Source organism: Phodopus roborovskii, unplaced genomic scaffold (assembly GCF_943737965.1).
Source record: "Phodopus roborovskii unplaced genomic scaffold, PHOROB, whole genome shotgun sequence".
NCBI classification, from domain to species: domain Eukaryota; kingdom Metazoa; phylum Chordata; class Mammalia; order Rodentia; family Cricetidae; genus Phodopus; species Phodopus roborovskii.
In genome coordinates this window covers 1,474,196-1,493,054 of record NW_026125759.1, presented here as the reverse complement: position 1 = coordinate 1,493,054, position 18,859 = coordinate 1,474,196, and the positions used below count along the sequence as shown (strand labels likewise).

At 43.5% G+C, this 18,859-nt stretch overlaps 3 protein-coding genes across 3 annotated transcripts in view; 1 reads left to right on the top strand and 2 right to left on the bottom strand.

Annotated features, from left to right (window-relative positions):
• Positions 1-800: 800 nt before the first annotated feature.
• LOC127217634 (cancer/testis antigen 55) lies at positions 801-9,726 on the bottom strand. The gene is made up of 5 exons (XM_051178619.1): positions 9,639-9,726; positions 8,558-8,742; positions 4,718-4,859; positions 1,786-1,898; positions 801-1,042 (listed from the first exon to the last, which is right to left on the bottom strand). Exons 1-5 carry the CDS (start codon positions 9,724-9,726, stop codon positions 851-853), a joined length of 720 nt encoding a protein of 239 aa, XP_051034576.1. The 3' UTR covers positions 801-850.
• Positions 9,727-15,499: 5,773 nt separating this feature from the next.
• LOC127217633 (small integral membrane protein 10-like protein 2A) lies at positions 15,500-16,035 on the top strand. The gene has a single exon (XM_051178618.1). It carries the CDS (start codon positions 15,500-15,502, stop codon positions 15,734-15,736), a length of 237 nt encoding a protein of 78 aa, XP_051034575.1. The 3' UTR covers positions 15,737-16,035.
• LOC127217624 (uncharacterized) overlaps positions 15,788-18,859 on the bottom strand; it is a 31,864-nt gene continuing 28,792 nt past the window's right edge. The window contains exons 9-10 of the mRNA XM_051178609.1: positions 17,274-17,418; positions 15,788-15,896 (exon numbers count right to left, since the gene is read on the bottom strand). Of these exons, the coding sequence (XP_051034566.1) occupies positions 15,788-15,896; positions 17,274-17,418 (254 nt within the window). The remainder of the gene's footprint in view (positions 15,897-17,273; positions 17,419-18,859) is intronic.

The window sequence follows — 18,859 nt, the reverse complement described above, 5'->3', positions numbered from 1 at the left end:
ACTCTCATGGGGTAGCCCAGTGGGATCTTGGAAACAGCCTTTAGATTGAGTAAGCAATGTCCCCTCCTTCATGGTGCTTTGGATTTGTTCCAATTCTTGGCTGTAGACAGGCTGCACCTCTCCCACAAAGGGGATAATGGCAACTGATTCATACCCCCATACAGCAATGTGTTTGTTTAAAAAAAAAAAAACAAGCAAATGTAAACAGCTAATAACATTCAGAACAATTTCATTCCAAGAGACTGAATGGCAAATCAACCACAGGCAAATAGTATTGCTGCTTAGACAACTCATTTATTAAAGTTAACAATGTGCAATTTGCCCCAGCTATCATGTTCTGCTGAGAAGCTAATGAATAAACAGAAACCCTATATTATGAATCTAGCCTTGTAACATGGAAGGATGGGACCTACTAGATAGATATCAAATTTAACAAACTGAGTAGGTAGTAAGAAATGAAAAAATGGTGCAGAAAAAGGAAACATTGTATATAGCATAAGGGGACTCAGACTTGAAGGCATCTATGTCTTTAAATTACCCACATTCACTTGCTGGCCTCCCTCTACATGTTGCTCAAGAGACAAACAAGGCCACTAGCACCAAATAATACATTCCTGACCATGGAAAGCAAAGAATTTAACCTAATATGAAGTGTTGTTTGGGTATGTGTCCAAATAGATCAGGCACCTTCCTAAAGTGAGTCCATACCTCCAACAAAACTACCAGGGTGCTTCCAAGTAAAAACGTATTTACCATATATTCTAGCTTACTATTTCAAATTCTTGCATTTAACCAGGCCCTGCACTACCTGTAGAAGTAATGCTGAAGAAGAAATTCAAAGGCTTGGTTCCTACGGTACTCGTACTGGGGTCATTACGACTGCCCTCCAGAAATACTGGGACTGAATGCTCTGCACTACAATCACATTGACAACATCATGAAGTCGAGGCACATATCCAGAAGGGAGTTTAAGAGAATCCAAGGTGAAAAAGATGGTGTCTTCCAGAACTCCAGTTCTGCCATCCACTCTAGTAACACAAACCTGTGATGAAAAAGGGCAGGCATGAGTGTAAAAAATCATAATCCATACTTATAGACTCTGCCCCTTTTCTCTCTGGCTTGAACCAGCAGATCCCTTCACCCCCAACACACATTCCCACCCTACTTTACACCATAGCAACATCTAGGTGCTGTTCAAGCACACCCCTGTCCAGATCCAATCACACACCAACGAAAGCAGTCCCTGAGGATGAGTACCAGGTCTCTGCTGAACAAATTCTGTTCTAAATATTACCCACAATGACTGTTAACGTCCACTTAAAGGTCACTACTTGAACAAAAAAGAGAAAAGAAGTGTGTTGTTAATGCACACAATCATTTTGCCTCTACTTCATTGGTTGCGTTAGAAGCACATTCCTTCATTTTTCCTGTGGTACAAAATGAGTGCAAGCCAACGTGTTTTCCGTTTTTACTACCCGTATCATGCCCACATACTACTGAGGCGTTTAAATGACACTCCACTCATTTTTCTTAACAATTCCAAGAAACCTGATCATTGCTTTTTGGTTACTTGCTCTTAGCACATTTTGATGCCTCCCAGATAAACTGTATAAAGTTCAATTTTCATCATCTGTACATTATTATCATCATTTCCCTTTCAGGGTTATAGGATTTTAAAGAAGAAAGCAGCTCATTTTGGCCAAGCTTTTAGTTTAGAGTTCAGCAAAAATGGTCACTACATGAAAGATCAGCGGACACAAGGGTCAGATACAGCCCATGAACTACCTCATTCACATGAAGGTGCTTCAGAGGCTTCATCAAGATGGCCTTTCTGCTGTGTGTGTCTTCCTGCTCAGCAAACTCAATTTCTACCAGGTCACCCTTATAAGGTTCAAAATCTGTAACAGTCGTGGGAGAAAATCAAGTGAGAGGAGCCTTTTATTTGGGAGGAATATGACATTTCACCATTTACTGTGATCTTATCCCTGACACAGTTTCTATTACATATAGAGCACATTTTTAACATTGAAAACCCCAGGGCTGGAGAGATAGTTCAGAGATTTTACTGCTGTTGCAAGGAACTTTAGTTCACCTCCCAGTACCCACAGCCACCCATGGCTTATCTGTACATTCTTCTGGTCTCTCTGCAGGCACCCACACACACGTAGCGTACACAAACACACACATACACATAAATAAAAATAAATATGATTTGTGTTTTTACAAAGCTAAGGTCTGAAGAGATGGTTCTGCAGTTAAAGACACTTTTTTTTTTCCTGAAGAAAGGGTTTCTCTTTGTAGCCTTGGCTGTCCTGTAACTCTCTTTGTAGACCAGGCTGGCTTCAAACTCACACAGATCCTCCTGCCTCTGCCTCCCAAGAGCTGGGATTAAAGGCATGGGCCACCACCACCCAGCTGCACTTGCTCTTTGTTCTTGCAGAGTTCAGTGTTCAGCAACCACATGGAGGCTACAGCTTCCTGTAACTCCAGCTCCAGGGCCTCTGTAGGCACCAGACATTCAAGCAGTGGCAAATACATACATGCAGGCAAAACACTCAAACACACAACATTTAAAAGATAAAAGAAAAACAGTACTGAAACAAAGTGAGGCAGTGAAATATCTGCCTAATAAACAGGAAGGAAAAAACATTTATTACTCAACATGGGACAAAACAACATGATTTTTCTTTTCCATCTTTTAGTGTCTCATTGAAGAAACTATTGAGAGTGTGGCTTACTTAGCATTTGGTTTGATTTCTAGCAGCACAATAATAATAATAATCTGCAATTTTCACTGGGTTTCATGGGATTCACTTAATTGCATTTATTCTGACTATTTTATTTATGACTGGCTGGGGCCTTTAGGACTTATTTCCAGTGCTAGGGATCATCAATACTTCTTTTTCAGCCATTGTCTTTTTGACCCTAGAAACGTCTGCTGCTATGACTAACTATTTCACAGACTAAATCTCTCCACCTATGCCTTGGGACCTATCCTCTATTTATAGATCAGGGACTCCACTCCATCATTTTTTCCTGCTCTCTTCAGCACCTTTAGTCATATCCTTTGCACTACAAACATGTCCAAGTTCTTTACACTCTGAGAGAAGTGTTTCTAGCTTTCTTCTTGTTGTTGATGACTTCCTACTTAGCAAACAGACAGGCTGATAATTTGTCTTTGGAACTTAGCAATCAGAAACAGGGACCCTTTCCACTGAAAACTGAGAATTTCTGAGAAAATGTCATAAAATCTTAAATACCACCAAGCAGTCATTTTGGAAGGGTTCCTGGGATAACAACCAAGATCATGTTCAGGTTGTTATATCCAGAATAGTAAAATAAAAAGCAGTTTTGTATACCGGGACAATGTCACTCTTTTTTATCAAAGTTAAATAGCACCTGACTAAGCTACAGTATGTATGATTTATTTTTATGTCCATTCATCTTTCAAAGTCCAGCCTGGTACGTGAAAAGCTGATGCAGGAAGATGGCATGAGTCTAGCAGTTTGATACAGAACTAGGGAGTAGAAGAAGTCCCTGTCTCAAAGTGGGGGAAATAATAATAAAGGTATCAAGTTTACATTTCATTAGATTTACATTTCATTATGCATTAAACTGCTGTTTTTCATTTTGACTCGGTTCTCCAATTTAACCATTAAAGGCATCGACACCAAATGGCAGGGTATAAAGTCCAGTTTGAATAGTGCATAGCCCAGTCAGCTTTCTGTAATTTTTGCCATCACTGCGATTCTTACTGCTTTGCCCACTGTTTCTTTGCATCAGACTATTTTAATGGACTCACACTTCTTCTCTCACAATGATAATATGAGCTCTTTATAGAAAGGTTTAATGTAGCCTTCCATATTTTGTTCTCTGGCCTCAATATCTAAAACTCTCTCCTGAACCAAATTAAAGTCCAATAGTCTCTTTAACATGTCATTGCTTTAGGTATAAAACAATAAAATGTTATATCATATAAATACAAATAAACTTCAACACAGGATACACAAACTCTCTCTCTCTCTCTCTCTCTCTCTCACACACACACACACACACACACACACACACACACAAACACACACACACACGGAAAGGCCAAGGACTATTTATAAAATATTATCTTTTCATTGATGTCATGGTGTTAGAACAGAAATTGAATGCCTCCATAAATAAAAAAGCTGTACAAATATCAGTGTACCCAAACAAATAAAAATGTAACAAATTATAGTATGAAATTTTTATGTCCCTTGCTGTGCATTATTTTCAAACTCCAATGGTACATTTAAAATATTGAAGTGCCACTGATTAAAGTATAGGATTGGGACTGTAGCTCAGGGGTACAGACCTTACCTAACAAGCAGGAGGGTTCTGAGTTCAATCCATTTAAAGATACAAGTATACTACAGTAGTAGATGTAATACAAAAATCCTCTCATCAAATCAGCATGTTCCAAATTTGACCCCAAAGATGATTCCTAAGTCCAATTTATAATACTTCAAATGGGCGATACCTAATTTAAATTTAAAATTGTGAATTGGATGGTGGTCTTTAATCCCAGCACTCGGGAGGCAGAGGCAGGCAAACTTCTGTGAGTTCAAGGCCAGCCTGGTCTAGAAAGCGAGTTCCAGCCAGGACAGCCAGGACTACACAAAAAAAAACATCCTGTCTTGAAAAAACAAAAACAAAAAAAGTAAATAAATGAAAATATGAAGTGTACCTTTACAGACAATGTCTAGAGAGAAGGACAATTCGTGGTTAATTTGGTCAGCATCATCAATTAGAGAGGTGAGCCAGTCAAGTGAAACTGTCATGTGAGAGTCTGATGGTGCATCACCAAGGCCATCACGGTAAGCATCCATCTGGAAGATAAGTGAGTAAACAAGTGAAATAAAAACTGCTGCTTCAAACTGAAGTTTAAAAAGTCTGATTTCAACACTTCAAATAATGATTGTAGACAAATGACACAAAAATTGTTATGTGATGATGAAATACTATACGAGCTTTGTATCATTTTTACTGTGATTTTACAGCAGATTGGGAGAATTCAGAAGAAGACAGAGTGGCCACGCATTCCCACTAGCCAATCTTTAGCTTCTTCTATCATTAGCATCGTGTATCGGTATCCCACATTGATTACAATTGATAAACCAGCATTAATACAGAAAAAAGGGGGGGAATAAATGCTAACATATCAGACCAGAGCATCTAGAGACACAAAAGAATGTCCAGTTAAATTTTAGAAGCTAAGCATGGTCAGGCCAAGTTTATCATGAGAGGGAAGAAAAGAAGCAAGACTAAAATCACAGTTAGGTTAGGACTTTATCTAAAGTTAAAAAGGGGGGGTATCTAAATTTTTATTTGTTGATATTATAATATTCCTTATCTAATGATTTGTTTTTCTCATTAAAAAAAATAATGTGTAAGTCCTGGTTTCAGACCTGCCACTTGATTCCTCTCCTGCCTTTCTGAGAGTCACCTAGGAGTGCTTTGATTTGCTTTGCTGTTTGTTAAATCTGGCCTTATTTCTTTAATGTAAAGAAAAACAGAAAGGCATGAAAATTACACATAGTTCAGAATCCTGTTTCCTTTCCAAGAACCACTGACCATGTTCTCATGAAGTGACCAAGATTAGATCATCTTAGCCTGACTCCATTTTGTGTCTGCTCAGGCAATTTTCTGTCCCTATTTCCCTGAACAGTCACATGGGCCTTGACCGCACATTAGGGACTTTCCATGATCTTCACCATAGCCTGGATAACTGGCCTATAGCTGATGATGATGTCATTGTGGCGTTTTACTTTTATAAACTCTGCACCCTGAGCTTCGATGCCAAGAGTTCTTCATGGCAAGAGCTTGCTTTTCATTGTCAGCTACTAAAAGACTCCCACTAGGCGTTACATGGTTAAGGATCTCTAATTTCCTTCCCTGGATTAGAACACTCATACCTAGTTTAAAGGAAAATGTAGTATTACACATGTGTAATACATATATAAACAAATGAGCACCAATAAGTCAGTTGTCTTCACTTTTTAAAAAATAACATGACGTCCCACAAAAGGAAGTGCTGTAATTTAGTGGCTCCGTTCCACACCGTTGGACATAAAACGTATAATCTAATATATACTACCTCTTTGCCTAAAAGATATACTTATGATCAGCACTCAGGAGCAGACGTTCATGCTCAAAAATTTCTAGTGAAAGCTCCCACGCTACTGGCCCCATGGTACCAGCATTTAGTGGCCCTGGGTTTTATTGTTTCCTGATCCAGCTTCGGTCCTGCTCTCACATCTGCTCTGGCTCCTGAAGGCTGCAGAAGCCCTGAGTGCCCTGGTAGGAAGTCAAAGGGAAGAGGAAGGGAAGCAATGCTGTTGGGACGGCACCAGAAAGGCTTGCTGAGGCTGTTACAGTGAGCCATACAGACAGTCTGGGATCTCATGGATGCCTGTGCAACCTGGGCCAGCAGACCAAACTTTGTTGCCTTGCAAACATGGGTGCCTTGCTCTTCTTATCAGGTCCTCTGAATGAGAAAGAAGACACCATTGTCCAGACCAACCATTTGCCCTACTACTCATTAATCCCTGGCCCCTGTAACCTCCAGCCTCAGGCTTCACCAAGAGCTCAAGCTGCTGTCTCCATCCTGGGGCAACAGCTGATGGCGCATATTGGCCAGAAAGCACCCACTGGAGTCATCCTGCCTCTTGATGAGTTCCCTGGGGCATGGAGTGAACAGGGACAAATACTGAGGCTACTTGCATGCACTTGTACCTGAACTGAATTGGCCTGTGGGACATTTTGTGTCAGCTGTTCCTGACACATGTTGTTTTTCTGTAAATGACTTACTTTTAGTTTCCTTATTTAGTTTTTCTTTTTAAAATTTTCATTTATTCTTCTCTCATACAATACATCCCGATCACCTTTGTGTCTAGCCTTATTGTGACTCAGATGTAGCTATTTACTCTGAATTGAAAGCCCTACAGAGAGCCCTACAGAGTTTCAGGGATGCAGTTTTCAGAAATCGTCACCAATACTGGAGTATACGTTTTTTGGTGACAGAGCTGACTTGAGTCACCTGTTGTCCTGTAATTAATTCTCTGTAAGAGTCCAATAAGCTCACTACATAACCAAGTTAAACTTGGGTAGAATCATTTCTTTGGTCTGTCTCAGGAGTCCTATCTGGAGTGAGTATGCTTCTGTTTCTATGTTCAGAAGGAAAGGCACGTTAGGGTAACTAAATTCATGTTTCAATGCAGCTGTCTAGAAGGAGAAAGTGTTGGTTTATCCTACCCTTGTGAAATGTGTGTGCGGTGGGGAAAAGCAGTGGGTGGGAGATGTTCATGCCCGTATGTGTGAAAAGCAGAGGGGCCACACCGGGATCTCCTTCAATTGTTCTCCACCTTATCTTTCTTTAAGACAAACCAAAATGCCATGCGTGGCTGGACTGGCCGGCCAGCAGACTCCAGGAACTGTCCCATCTCTGCTCTTCAGCACTGGGACTAAAGGTCATGCAGGCTTTTCAGTGGGTGCAAACACTTCACAGACTGAGTCATTTTTTTTCCTGGTTCTTCCTCTCATGGAAGCGGACGGCACCTTAGTACAGTTTGAAACATTTAATGGCTTTTCCATCCTCCAGATGTAGCTACAGGCACAGCACAGAAGTAACTGAAATTGTGGTATTCCCGACTTATGGGGCCTTATTGATTAACTTTGATTTGGGGGAAAATAAATGAATGAAGATGATTCATATGAATTCATTTCCCTACCTCCAATTTCCAAAACCCCAGCCTCTTCCTCTATGTAATATCCCTCGCCAGCTGTCAATACCACCCTCATCATAGTTTTTTATTCCCTCCATTTTATCCAGAAATGAAGCACCAGGCTCACATAGCTATGTGGAGATGCAGTGCACACTCTGACCTCTCAGTGCCCTGTCTCCAAACTAACAGACAGCTGTACGTGGAAGCCTGCCTGCATTTTCACTTCTTAGATGGCTAAGAATTTCAAGGATTGACAATACTTCCACTCTTGCCAAGCCTCACATCCTGCCGCTGATAGTGTCAATTAGTATACTAATAATAATAAGCTTAATTTGCACATACAGATTTAAGCGATAAGTATCTGAACTGGGGTGCTACATAGATTCTGTAAATCAAAACTATTTGAAACTTGGAGAACTCCCTGGTAAGTAAATTATACTTCAATAAAGCTATCGTTAAAAAAATATTAAAACATATGTTTTTTCGCCTAGTAACTACTTACCAAATAATACATATCTATTATTTGCATTCTAGGAGAAAGTTGTTATAATTCTAATAATTATCATTATATACAGAATAATAAAATTCTAATAATTATCGTTAAAGGCTGAGGAATAGATAATGTAATTTATACCTTTCTAAACAGATACTAGGACAAAAATAGAGCAGATGTTCCATACAACCCTCTAAATTAGACCAGTTTCCTTCCACTGCAGCATGTCTGCTAAAGAGGGACTGAATAAATAGGAGCCAGTGAGAAAGAATGCAGAAGTAAGAAAGTACCCAGAATATACAACTCTTACTGTGCTTGTATTGGATCCGTGAGTCATTTGATCTACTTCCACAACTACAGGAAGTTTTTGTTTAACTTTCAGAGCTTCATTGCCTGCCACAACATCAGCACTGAAGAGGAGGTGCTCATTAATGCTGCCATAGTCACTGCAGGACCCTGTCACAACTCCCTGCGTGTTTTGTGACATGGAATCATCTAAACAATGAATAAAGAAAAAACATATATACATATAAATTATTCTCAAGTACAAACACATACTATAAATAAGCCGTATCAGAGAAAGCTGTGATAAGTTACCATCTAAGTCTACGAGTAAAGTGATTTTGATTTGAGATAGGAATTAGGTTAGTGAGCAGTGATGAAGTCTGCAAGATTCTGGAAGGAGAGTGGCTAGGTTGAAATCCTGGTTGCACAAGGGAGGTGTGTGTGTGTGTGTGTGTGTGTATGTGTGTGTGTGTGTGGTGTTTGTTCACACGTGCACACACGAACACCTGAGTGTATTGTATGTATCTGTACTGTCATCGGAGATCAGAATACTTTGAAACCCCAAGAACTAGAGTTACAGGCAGCTGTGAGCAGCAATGTGGGTGCTGAGAAATGAACCCTGGCCATCTAAGAACCGAAAATACTACTAACTTCTGAGCAATCTCGGTAGTCCCCATTATTCTGCCTTTATTTGTCATTATTTTGTCTTTGCCTTTTGTCATTCGTTTGGGAAGGAAAGTTCTAGAACGAATCTATGCAAGAGTACCCAGCAGGTGGCGTAGGAGGGCATGGAGCAAGGAACTGGGAATGCCCTATTACAATAAGATGGCACTAGAAAGCCAGGGAGAGGTTTTTCTTTCTTTCTTTCTTTTGGTTTTTCGAGACAGGGTTTCTCTATAGTGCTTTGGAGCCTGTTCTAGAACTCTCTCTGTAGATCAGGCTAGCCTCGAACTCCCAGAGATCTGCCTGCCTCTGACTCCCGAATGCTGGGATTACAGGTGCCACTACCGCCCGGCTTGGAGAGGTTTTTCTAAATTCCTTAGACCCCAGATTGAGATGGGACATACTTCTGAGAAGGCCTTTTGGGGAAAGAATTAGTACACTACCTTCCAGGAGCCTCTCCTGCTCGGTCTCTTCCTTTGAATCCGCTTTCCTCTGAAAGAAGGCACAAAGTCTGGAAATTAGCCGGTGCATGGTTTGCTGTTGAAGCTAAGTAGTACCAGAAGTAAGGCTCTCTTTTTATCTAGGTCTCTGTCTCCCAGTAGAAGCCTAATCACAGAAGCTGTACCAGAAGCTAATCTACTTCCGTTCTGTGTTCATCGTCTCCCGCCTAATGCTCTCACGGGGCAAAACTGCCACGTGTGGAGCGCCCGTGTGCCTGCTCAACCAGCCAATAGGAGTATAGTTTACTCAATGAAGGCAACGAGCTACGAATGGTGGAATTTAACAGCTTATCCCATTGCATAGAGCTATTTTCTAGTACTGAGTCTAAAATAGACTTTATCCGTACACTTTTATATGTTTTTTTCTGGTTTTGTTTTTGTTTTTGTTTTTGTTTTTGTTTTTTTGGTTTTTTTTTTTTTTTGAGACAGAATTTAATTCTAATCCAGGCTACCTCAAATTTGTGGCAATCTTCTTGTCTCAGCTTCCCTCCTTTGTTTCTTGTCTTTTTGTTTGTTCGTTTTTTCTTTTCTATTCTTTTATTTATTTATTTATTTATTTAGAGACACGGTTTCTCTGTGTAACCCTGGCTGCTGGCTTTCCTGGAGCTTGCTCTGTAGAACAAACCAGCCTCAACCTCAGAAATCTACCTGCCTCTGCCTCCCAATGTTGGGATGAAAGGATGTAATCCTGGGATTACAAGCATAAGCTACGACATCCTACCGGATCATTTCTACTAGAGGAAAACACAGCAAACAAACGTTGCTATTTGTTTACAGCTATAAATTGTTGCTTCAAACTGTTAAAACAAACAATAGTTTCCCTACTAGAACTCCAGAAGCACCAGGGGAAAAAGCCAGAATGAGGAAATAGAATTAGACTGGGACCTATTTCAGTGGATGACTGGGTAAACAAAATTTGGTTTGTGCCTCTCTCCCCTAGGTAAGCAATGTGCTGAAAGGAAAGAAGGCCACAGGGAAAAGCCTAGCCTCTGCTGTCACAAAAAAGCAGGAGACAAAAAAAGATGGAGAATCCTCCATTTGAAGGAGAGGGGAAAAAAAACCTTAGAACTTTCTGTACTGGACAGGACATGACACTCAAAAGAGACCTTACCTGCTTTTTCAGATGGCCCCGCTTCATGCAGAAGATCTCTGTGATTTCTCAACCAGCCTGGTCTGCAGAGCCAGTTTCAGGGCAGCCATGGCTGTTAGGCAGAGAAACCCTGTTTTGAAGAACCAAAAACAAACAAAAAGAAGTTAACTACACTGATGTGTTACAGTATATCTATTTAAAAGTTTATGATTTTTAAGAGATGAGCAATAACAACTATCGCTAAGGTTATAAAGCTGTTTTAATGCTCACACAATATGAGTGAGCTTATATACAGCAGCTAAAGCAACCTTTCTCCCTGGGCTGTTCCTCAGAAAGCTAAATGTAGTATGATCACATGCTCTGATGATTTCACTTCTACATATATATCCAAGATAATGAAAGTACATTTTCATACATGCATCATATAAGGAGAACTGAACTTTAAACATTTTATTAAGAAGTCACTCAAAACTACTAGTAAATAGTAAATCTGACATGGTAGCTCATTCTTCTTATCTCAATACTTAAGAGGTAGACACAAGAAGAATTTTGGTAAAAGATTGCTGAGAGTCTGAGGTCAGCTTGCAATATATTAAGTATACAAGGAAAGAGAGGAAGAGAAAGGGGGGAACAAATGTTTTTTCCTTATTTTTTTGAGAGGCCCTCACTCTGTAGGCTAGTTGCGGCGATCCTTCTGGATCACCTCCCAGTTCTGGGATAACAGAAGTGAGCTCCAAGGCCCAGTTTGAGTTGTACTTTTTAAAAAGCTAGCTTTTGCACTATGTGAATTATATGTTATGTTAGACACTGTTTCAATGCTGTAAAAAGATGCTATGCCCAAGGCAAACTCTTATAAAAGAAAGCATTTAGCTGGGGGCTTGGTAAGAGTTTCAGAGACCGAGTCCATTATCATCATGGCAGGGATCATAGTAGCAGGCAGACTGAACTACAAGGGGAGCAGGTGGGACTGGGTGTGGTGTTGATTCCTGAAACCTCCAAGTCTACCCCCAGTGACACACATCCTCCAACAAGGCCACATCTCCTCCATCAAGGCCACACCTTTTAATCCTTCTTAAATAAGGCCACTACTTGGTGGCTAAGCAGTCAAATATATGAACATATGGGGACCATTCTTATTAAAATAGCCACATATGTCACTAAAGCTGTTATTTTGATCATAAATATTATAACAACAAATATCCGGATGGAAGAAAATAAAACCAGCATCCTATGAACTACCAATGGTGGTAGTATAATGTCCCTTTGCACATGCCTTCTTTTTTTAAAAAGTAGATTGATTTATTTTATAGTTATGGATGTTTTGCCTATAGGTATGTATGTGTACCACATGCATGCCTGGTGCTCTTGGAATCCAAAAGCAGACAATGGATTCCCTGGAACTTGAATTACAGATGGTTGTCAGCTGCCACATGGGTGCTCTTAACTGCTGAGACATTTTTTTCCAGCCCCTTGATGCTTTGATTTTAAAGAATTCTTAATAAAGTGGAATATATACAGAGGAAATTCATAATAGAAACAGATTTCACAAAGAGTAATGGAAATGAAAGTTTATTGTTAGGAGAACATACAATAAAGATATAAGCATATTCTTTGAATAATCTGAAAGTCTATATATGTTAGACTAGGAGTAATCAAACAATGTGGTAAATTTGGATTAAGGGAGTAAGACTACCATTGTAGGGACAGAAAAATCGTTCAGAAGGAAAGCAGTTTGCTACCAAGCAGCCAACCTGAGCTTATTTCCCTGAATTCACAGTGGAAGTAGAGAATAGACTCTCAAAAGTGTGTGCACATACACACGATGATCGAATTAAATTAAATAGATCTAAGAAAGAAAACCTTAAAATAACAAAATAAAACTTAAGTTCTGTCATAAGAGACAATTAAGTTTCTGTCATTAAATCTAGTACCAACTGGAAATATGTCATTTGTCAGGGATCTCCTGATACTAAGTTATGAAAGATGGGAGACATGAAACTGTATGACCGAAATTACCTTTCAAGATCCAACATTTGGTAGTTCCATGTTCAAGTTCTAAATTTTTTAATGAATTAATTTATTTATTATGTATACACTTGTCAGAATAAGACACCAGATCTCATTATAGATGGTTGTGAGCCACCATGTAGTTAATATGAATTGAGCTCAGGACCTCTGGAAGAGTGGCCAGTGCTCTTAACCTCTGAACCATCTCTGCAGTCAGTCAAGTTCTAAAATTTTTTGTCATTACCAAATTATATATAGGCTTTGAAAACATACATGTTCGTTTGTAGGCAATATACTATAAGTTCAAGAAAAAGTAAATTGAACTGAGGCATGTAACTCAGTGGTAGAGAGCTCTGGCTAGCATTCATGGATCCTAGGTTTAATTACTGGTACTGAAGAGAAAAATACGTGGGTAAAAGGTGCTTGCCACCAAGCCAGACAATCCAAGTTTCATCCTGGAACCTATAGAGTGTAAAGAGAAAAGCCACTCCTCAAACCCATCGTTCTTGCCTCCACATGTATGTGAATGCATGCACACTCGCTCTAGCTCTTGCACACTCTCCCCTTCTTGCTCATGCGCACGCGCACGCACACACACATGCACAAATAAATGAATAATTAGTAATTTAAAAAATTATGTTCTCCCTGCCCATTTGATGCTCATGCTTACAGTTGCTGCCAGAAGTCCGGGACCATGGGCTTGGGCATCACTTTGGCATACTGCCAAGCAGGCACTGTAGATGCTTGCATCACAGACAGCTTCACAGGGAGTTTTATAGGGATTCTTCTGGATTGTTCTTTTTTGACACCAAGGAGACAAGGAGCTCTCAATCTGGTATTTATTCATTTTTAAAATATTTGTTAATTTAGCATGTATGCATATATGTGTGTGTACATTGTGTACCTGTGGAGGTCAGAGGATGACCTATTCCTATTCCTATACTATTCCCCTCCTGTGGATTACATGAAAACTTTTAAAATTTCATGGTGATTTATCTGTACTACTGAATAATACATTAATATAGTCAATTTCAGTGTCTGCTGCAAGTATTACAACTTCTCATACTTGGTTGATTTTGACATATTAAATTATTTTTAGCAGTACAGAAATCTCACTCCTTTTAGGTCTGCTGAACCTCTTAGTAAAAATACATTTTTAAGTATTTCAGCTGCAGAGGGGGAGCATTATGTTAGATGGCATTTATTTTTTGAGGCTTCCATACTGAAACATAATTTTTAAGGCACATAAAGGACTGGGGAAATAGCTCAGCAGTGAAGAGGGCTCACTGATCTTCATGAAGACCCAGTTTGGATTCCAAGGATTCACATCAGTGCTCTCACAGCCACCTGTAACTGTAGTGCCAGGGTTCACACATCCTCTGGCCTCCATCAGCATGTGTCCACTGGCACTAGGCACACACATGGTGCACAGCAAACTCACACAAGCACACACATACACACATATATAAAAATAAATAAATGTGTAAAAACATAAGGTAGTCCATTTCACTCATCCATATTTTTACTCACTTTAATTTTTTTCTCCTTTCTTCATAGAATGTTCTGGTCCCTATAAACAGGAGGCCAGAAAGCTATTAGAACATGATGGTGAACAGGCATTTTGAGAGGAATACTTGCATATAACGCCCTTGTAAAGCCTTAAAAGGCAACAAGGTCAGTGCTTTTAAACCTGTAACCATAGGGAAGCATGAGGATTTCTTGCTTCATTAAATATGTGGGGTTTTCACGGTATTTGGTTTAGTTTAGTTTACATAACAAAAATAGGTGAAGAAAATAAGGGCATTTAAGCACACTAGTGAGTGGGGGGGTCATAAACAAGGAGCAAACTTGTTTAGCAACCAGGATAAACAGTTTAAAGGAGACATTCTTAGAAATCCAGGGACTATGTTGAAATTTGCCAACAACAAAATACATGGCACCACTAAATATAATAGAAAACAATTTATCTGAAAATGGTTTTGATGGCACTCAACGGTACAGTTACAGTTCTGTTTGAATTCAAGAAAGGTGCAGTGTTAAATTGACTCTATACTCTGAAGATACTGAGGAAGAATGATGGAGGTGTGCATAGGCCTGGGCTTCTGAATATAGTTCCTGTACATCAGCAAAGGGGTCAAATCCTGCTAAGTCTCCATTGTCCTAGGGGATTCACATGGGGGAAACTCTGGCACTAACACCTTCTAAACCTCTTGGTCCTTGAGCAGAGGCACTGAGCAGCCAGAAAGGTGGTGAAGATGAACTCATACTGAGTGCTGCTGGTTAGTGTGGGGACCTAGGCTCAACAAAGCCCTGCCACAGGAAACCAGGGGCAGCAACTCAAAACCAGCAGCCACAGGCTTCCCAGAGGAGACGGGCGGGGCCCTTTCTCGACCACTGAAAATAATGAGCCAGCATGCAGCGGGGTCTCCTGATCAATCATCCCAGAGCCTTGGGCGAGGGGGGGCGGAGCTGAGCAGCCTCAGGTCTAGCGGGAGGTTGCCCAGCGACTGAGGCGGCTCGGGAGCATGGGGGGATGGGGTGGGGGATGGGGTGAGGGTGGGGGTGGAGTGGGGGTAGGGGTGGGGGGGGGTGGGACGACTGTGGCTGCAGGGTCCCTGGAGCCTGAGGGTAGGCCTGTGGATGGTGGGGTCTGCGGGGCCAGTAGCACTGGCTTGGCTCTGGACAGGTGAGCGGGCAAGCTAAGCCTATGATGGTGACAATGGCCCTGTCAGCTGCAGCGGCGGCGGCAGCCCTATCCGGCCTGGCAATGCGACTTTCGCGTTGGGCTGCGACGCGCGGCTCCTATGGCGCCTTCTGCAAGGGGCTCACGCGCACGCTGCTCACCTTCTTCGACCTGGCCTGGCGGCTGCGGGTGAACTTCCCCTACTTCTACATGGTGGCCTCCGTGATGCTCAACGTCCACCTGCAGGTGCGGATCGAGTGAGCCTTCGCCCGCCACCGCCGCGGGCCCTCGGCACCGTCCGCGCCACCCGTGTCACCCGCGCCAGGGCCGCATGAAGGACCGTGGGTGGCCGCGCGGTGCCCCGAGACCGCGGCGGGGGGCGCAGGCGGGACGGCCCGGGCCCCTCCGTTTTAGGCCTCCTCTGGGGGCACAAGGTACCGCATCCCATACCGCAAAAAACCTTCACAGCCCCGTCCTTTTCCACCGCTGCATCCAGAGAATCACCCGAGCCTGGCAAACCTGTTGCCTCCCCTTAGCAGAAAGGGGGGAAGCCCGAAAGAGGGGATGCTACCGCAGCATTCACCAGGCCCTGTGCAGGAAGGTAGGCGCAGACAGGTTGGAAAGGAGGGTGGTGGGCTGGACTCGTTTGTGGGAATAGGGAATACACCATGACACACACCTGCTGCTTAGCCACGCTGGGAAACTGCAAAGGTAGGCGAGGCCCTCCCATGTTCCCTGGTGGTGGTTAGATGATAGGGCATTGGGCGGCCGTGGCGACATGGAGGGTCACTTCACCGCCAACACACACACACACACAGAGCCCCTCCTACCCACCCTCCAGACCTCAAGTCCCTATTTGTTTTGTAGAGCTTCCTGAGATGTCACCTGAACCCTGACTGGGAGAAATGGGCAGTGAGCCAGCAGGGAGGTCCTACAAGAGTAAGGATTTGTCCCGTGTCTGGTGGTCAGAAAAAAAAAATGAGTTCTTTTCTGACCCGGACCGCAAGTCTGCCCCTTCTTTGCTTGGAGGCCCAAAGGTAGTCTCTGCAGGTCTGCGCGCCCTTCTGCAGACAGCCTCGTGCACTGTGGGGAGGGGGCAGGGGACTGTCCTCTCTGCCTGCTCCTCCTGCTCTCCCTCTTGCTCCCATAACCTGGTCTGGGGCATTCCTGAGGCTCTGCATCTGCAGACCTGAAAGAATGGAAATGGTTGGTTACAGTCCTCTCTTTCCCCCACAGCCTGCGTCCTCCATCCTCCCTGTCTGCCCAGGCTCCTGGCAGCACCTGCCATGACAGTGGTAAGACCCAGAAGCCCATCCACCAGCCACGAGCAGCCTGGCAGCTGTGTGAACAGGGTCTGGGGAAGTGGGAAGGGCTCCAGGAGCAGGCCTCTGCTGTCAGAAGGGGGGGTGAGGGTGGGGGAGTGCACTGCAGGACAACTGAAGTCTCCCTCTTGTTTCCAGGCCTTGGCCTTCTAGGTGAAGGATGGCTCACCCTTCCCTGGTCATTGCAAGATGGATCCCTAGGTAGAGATGCCTGCCATTGTTTCTGCAGCAGCCCAGGGAGCAGCTGAGTGAAGAGCCCACCAAGAAGAGGAAGGGGTCTTTCTGGTAGAGGCCTAGAGGGGTGGGGAGGCTCAGGTCTTTTGGCCCCACCATGCAAACCATGCCAGTGAACCTTGGGTATGATGTCTCCTAGCAACACTGTGAGGGAGAGGACTCTCCCACCTCAAGAGCTCAATGGCGCTCAAGGAAGGGCCTGGGATTTGTCCTTGTTACACCCAGAGGAGAGAGGGGCTCACCTGCCCTGGGCCTGCATCCCCCACCCCTGAAGGCTTCTTCCCGACCTGACAGGACACTGATGTCGGGAGGGAGCAGAGTTGCCAGTGCACCGAGGGAGAAAGCGAGACCGTGGGATACGGAGGTTGGGCATCCGTCTTTCCTTTCCTAGAAGACAGGTGAATCGTTCAGCTTGTGAACAGAGAAGGTCCATGAACTTCCTGAAATGTCTAGTCCTCCTCAACTCTCTGGTGCTTGACAATGGGCTCCCTGGCAGTTGTCTGACAGTGGACTGCCATGATGGCATGGTGGTTCATGGGAGGGTGGCGAGCTGCTGGCAGAGACCCATGGAGTGGCCCGTTTCTCTGTTCCCAGACTTGCAGCCCCATCACATGGGGAAATCTCATCCAGATAGGCCTAGGACAGCCTGTCCAGGAGGCCCTGCATAGGCTAGAGTCCCCAAATGCCCAAGGAAGGGTGTCCCAAGGGATACGTTTACTACTTAACCCGCACTCCCCAGCTTCTCTGGCACTGGTATCTCAAGGTCCATGCATTCCATTCTTGATACGGAAACCTTGAGTATGCCTGCCATCTCTGGGGACAGTTGCCCAACTCTCTCTTTGGAGTCAGGGACCCAAATGAAGATGTCAGTCTGTCTCTGCTGAAGGTCACAAGCTGAAAAGTGGCTGCCACGTGATCTCTGCTCTTTGGAATAGCCCAGGACTGATAACTTTCTTGCTTCTGCCAGGTTGCACTGAGTGGTCTGTGTATGTATAAATACTTGTGTGTGAACATATTTATGTTGGGGATGGCACAGCTGAGGAGGAGCTTCACAGGTGTTCTGCCCTTGCTGTAGAGGGCCTTGACCTACACCTACGGGGAGAAATGAGTATGGAGTCTGAGGCCGGGCCTTCATAGCCCTCCCGCTCCAGGGAAGCCCTCCCTGCCCACGCCCAGGCATGGGCTATGCTGTGAGGTCAGAGGCACTGGCTTTGGGCTGGCCCCCGGGACCCTGAGTGTCAGCCAGGAGCTAGGATCGGCTTTGTGTTCCTGACCCATTCTGGCCCTCAGTAGTCTGTGAGCGTCTGCTTTCCCTGCCGCCTTGGCTACTTTTGCCCCTCCATGGTGCCCTGGCTGTGTGATGGGGTCGTGATGCACTTTATTCACTTGCAGTCTGTATTGCAGGCAGCGGAGCTTCAAGCAATTCAGAGACCTGACCTGGATGCGCGTACATTTATTTCCATGTGTGACGAACTGCACTGCCAGCGCTGACTGGTCACAGATGCAGTGTCTGATGTTGTCACTCATTGTCTCCCCAGTTAAAAGAAAACCCTTGAGTTCAGTACACCAAATACTGCCTGGATGCATCCGGTTTTTCTTGGGTGCCATGCCATTCCCTGGGTGGGGTAGTGGGTGTGGTTCGGGACAGCAAGCTCCATCCAGAGCTGAACAGGGAAACCGCATCATCAGAGCCTCCTTCTAGAGCCCCTTTGACAGGACCACCAACCACCCTGTGCTCCCCTGCAACAAGTGGGGAATGGTCGAACCAGGCCCAGAATGTTCCAGTTGTTCTTGTTCAGTGTTGAGCGAAAGAAGCTGAAGTAAAGGC

Bases quoted from the DNA above. Each gene is read 5' to 3' on its own strand.
- LOC127217634 (XM_051178619.1), bottom strand. From the start codon at position 9,726: ATGCACCGGCTAATTTCCAGACTTTGTGCCTTCTTTCAGAGGAAAGCG. The intron at 8,743-9,638 runs GTAGTGTACTAA...TTCATTGTTTAG, and splicing joins GCAGGAGAGGCTCCTGGAAG to ATGATTCCATGTCACAAAAC. The intron at 1,899-4,717 runs GTACACTTCATA...CGACTGTTACAG, and splicing joins TCTAGACATTGTCTGTAAAG to ATTTTGAACCTTATAAGGGT.
- LOC127217633 (XM_051178618.1), top strand. From the start codon at position 15,500: ATGATGGTGACAATGGCCCTGTCAGCTGCAGCGGCGGCGGCAGCCCTA.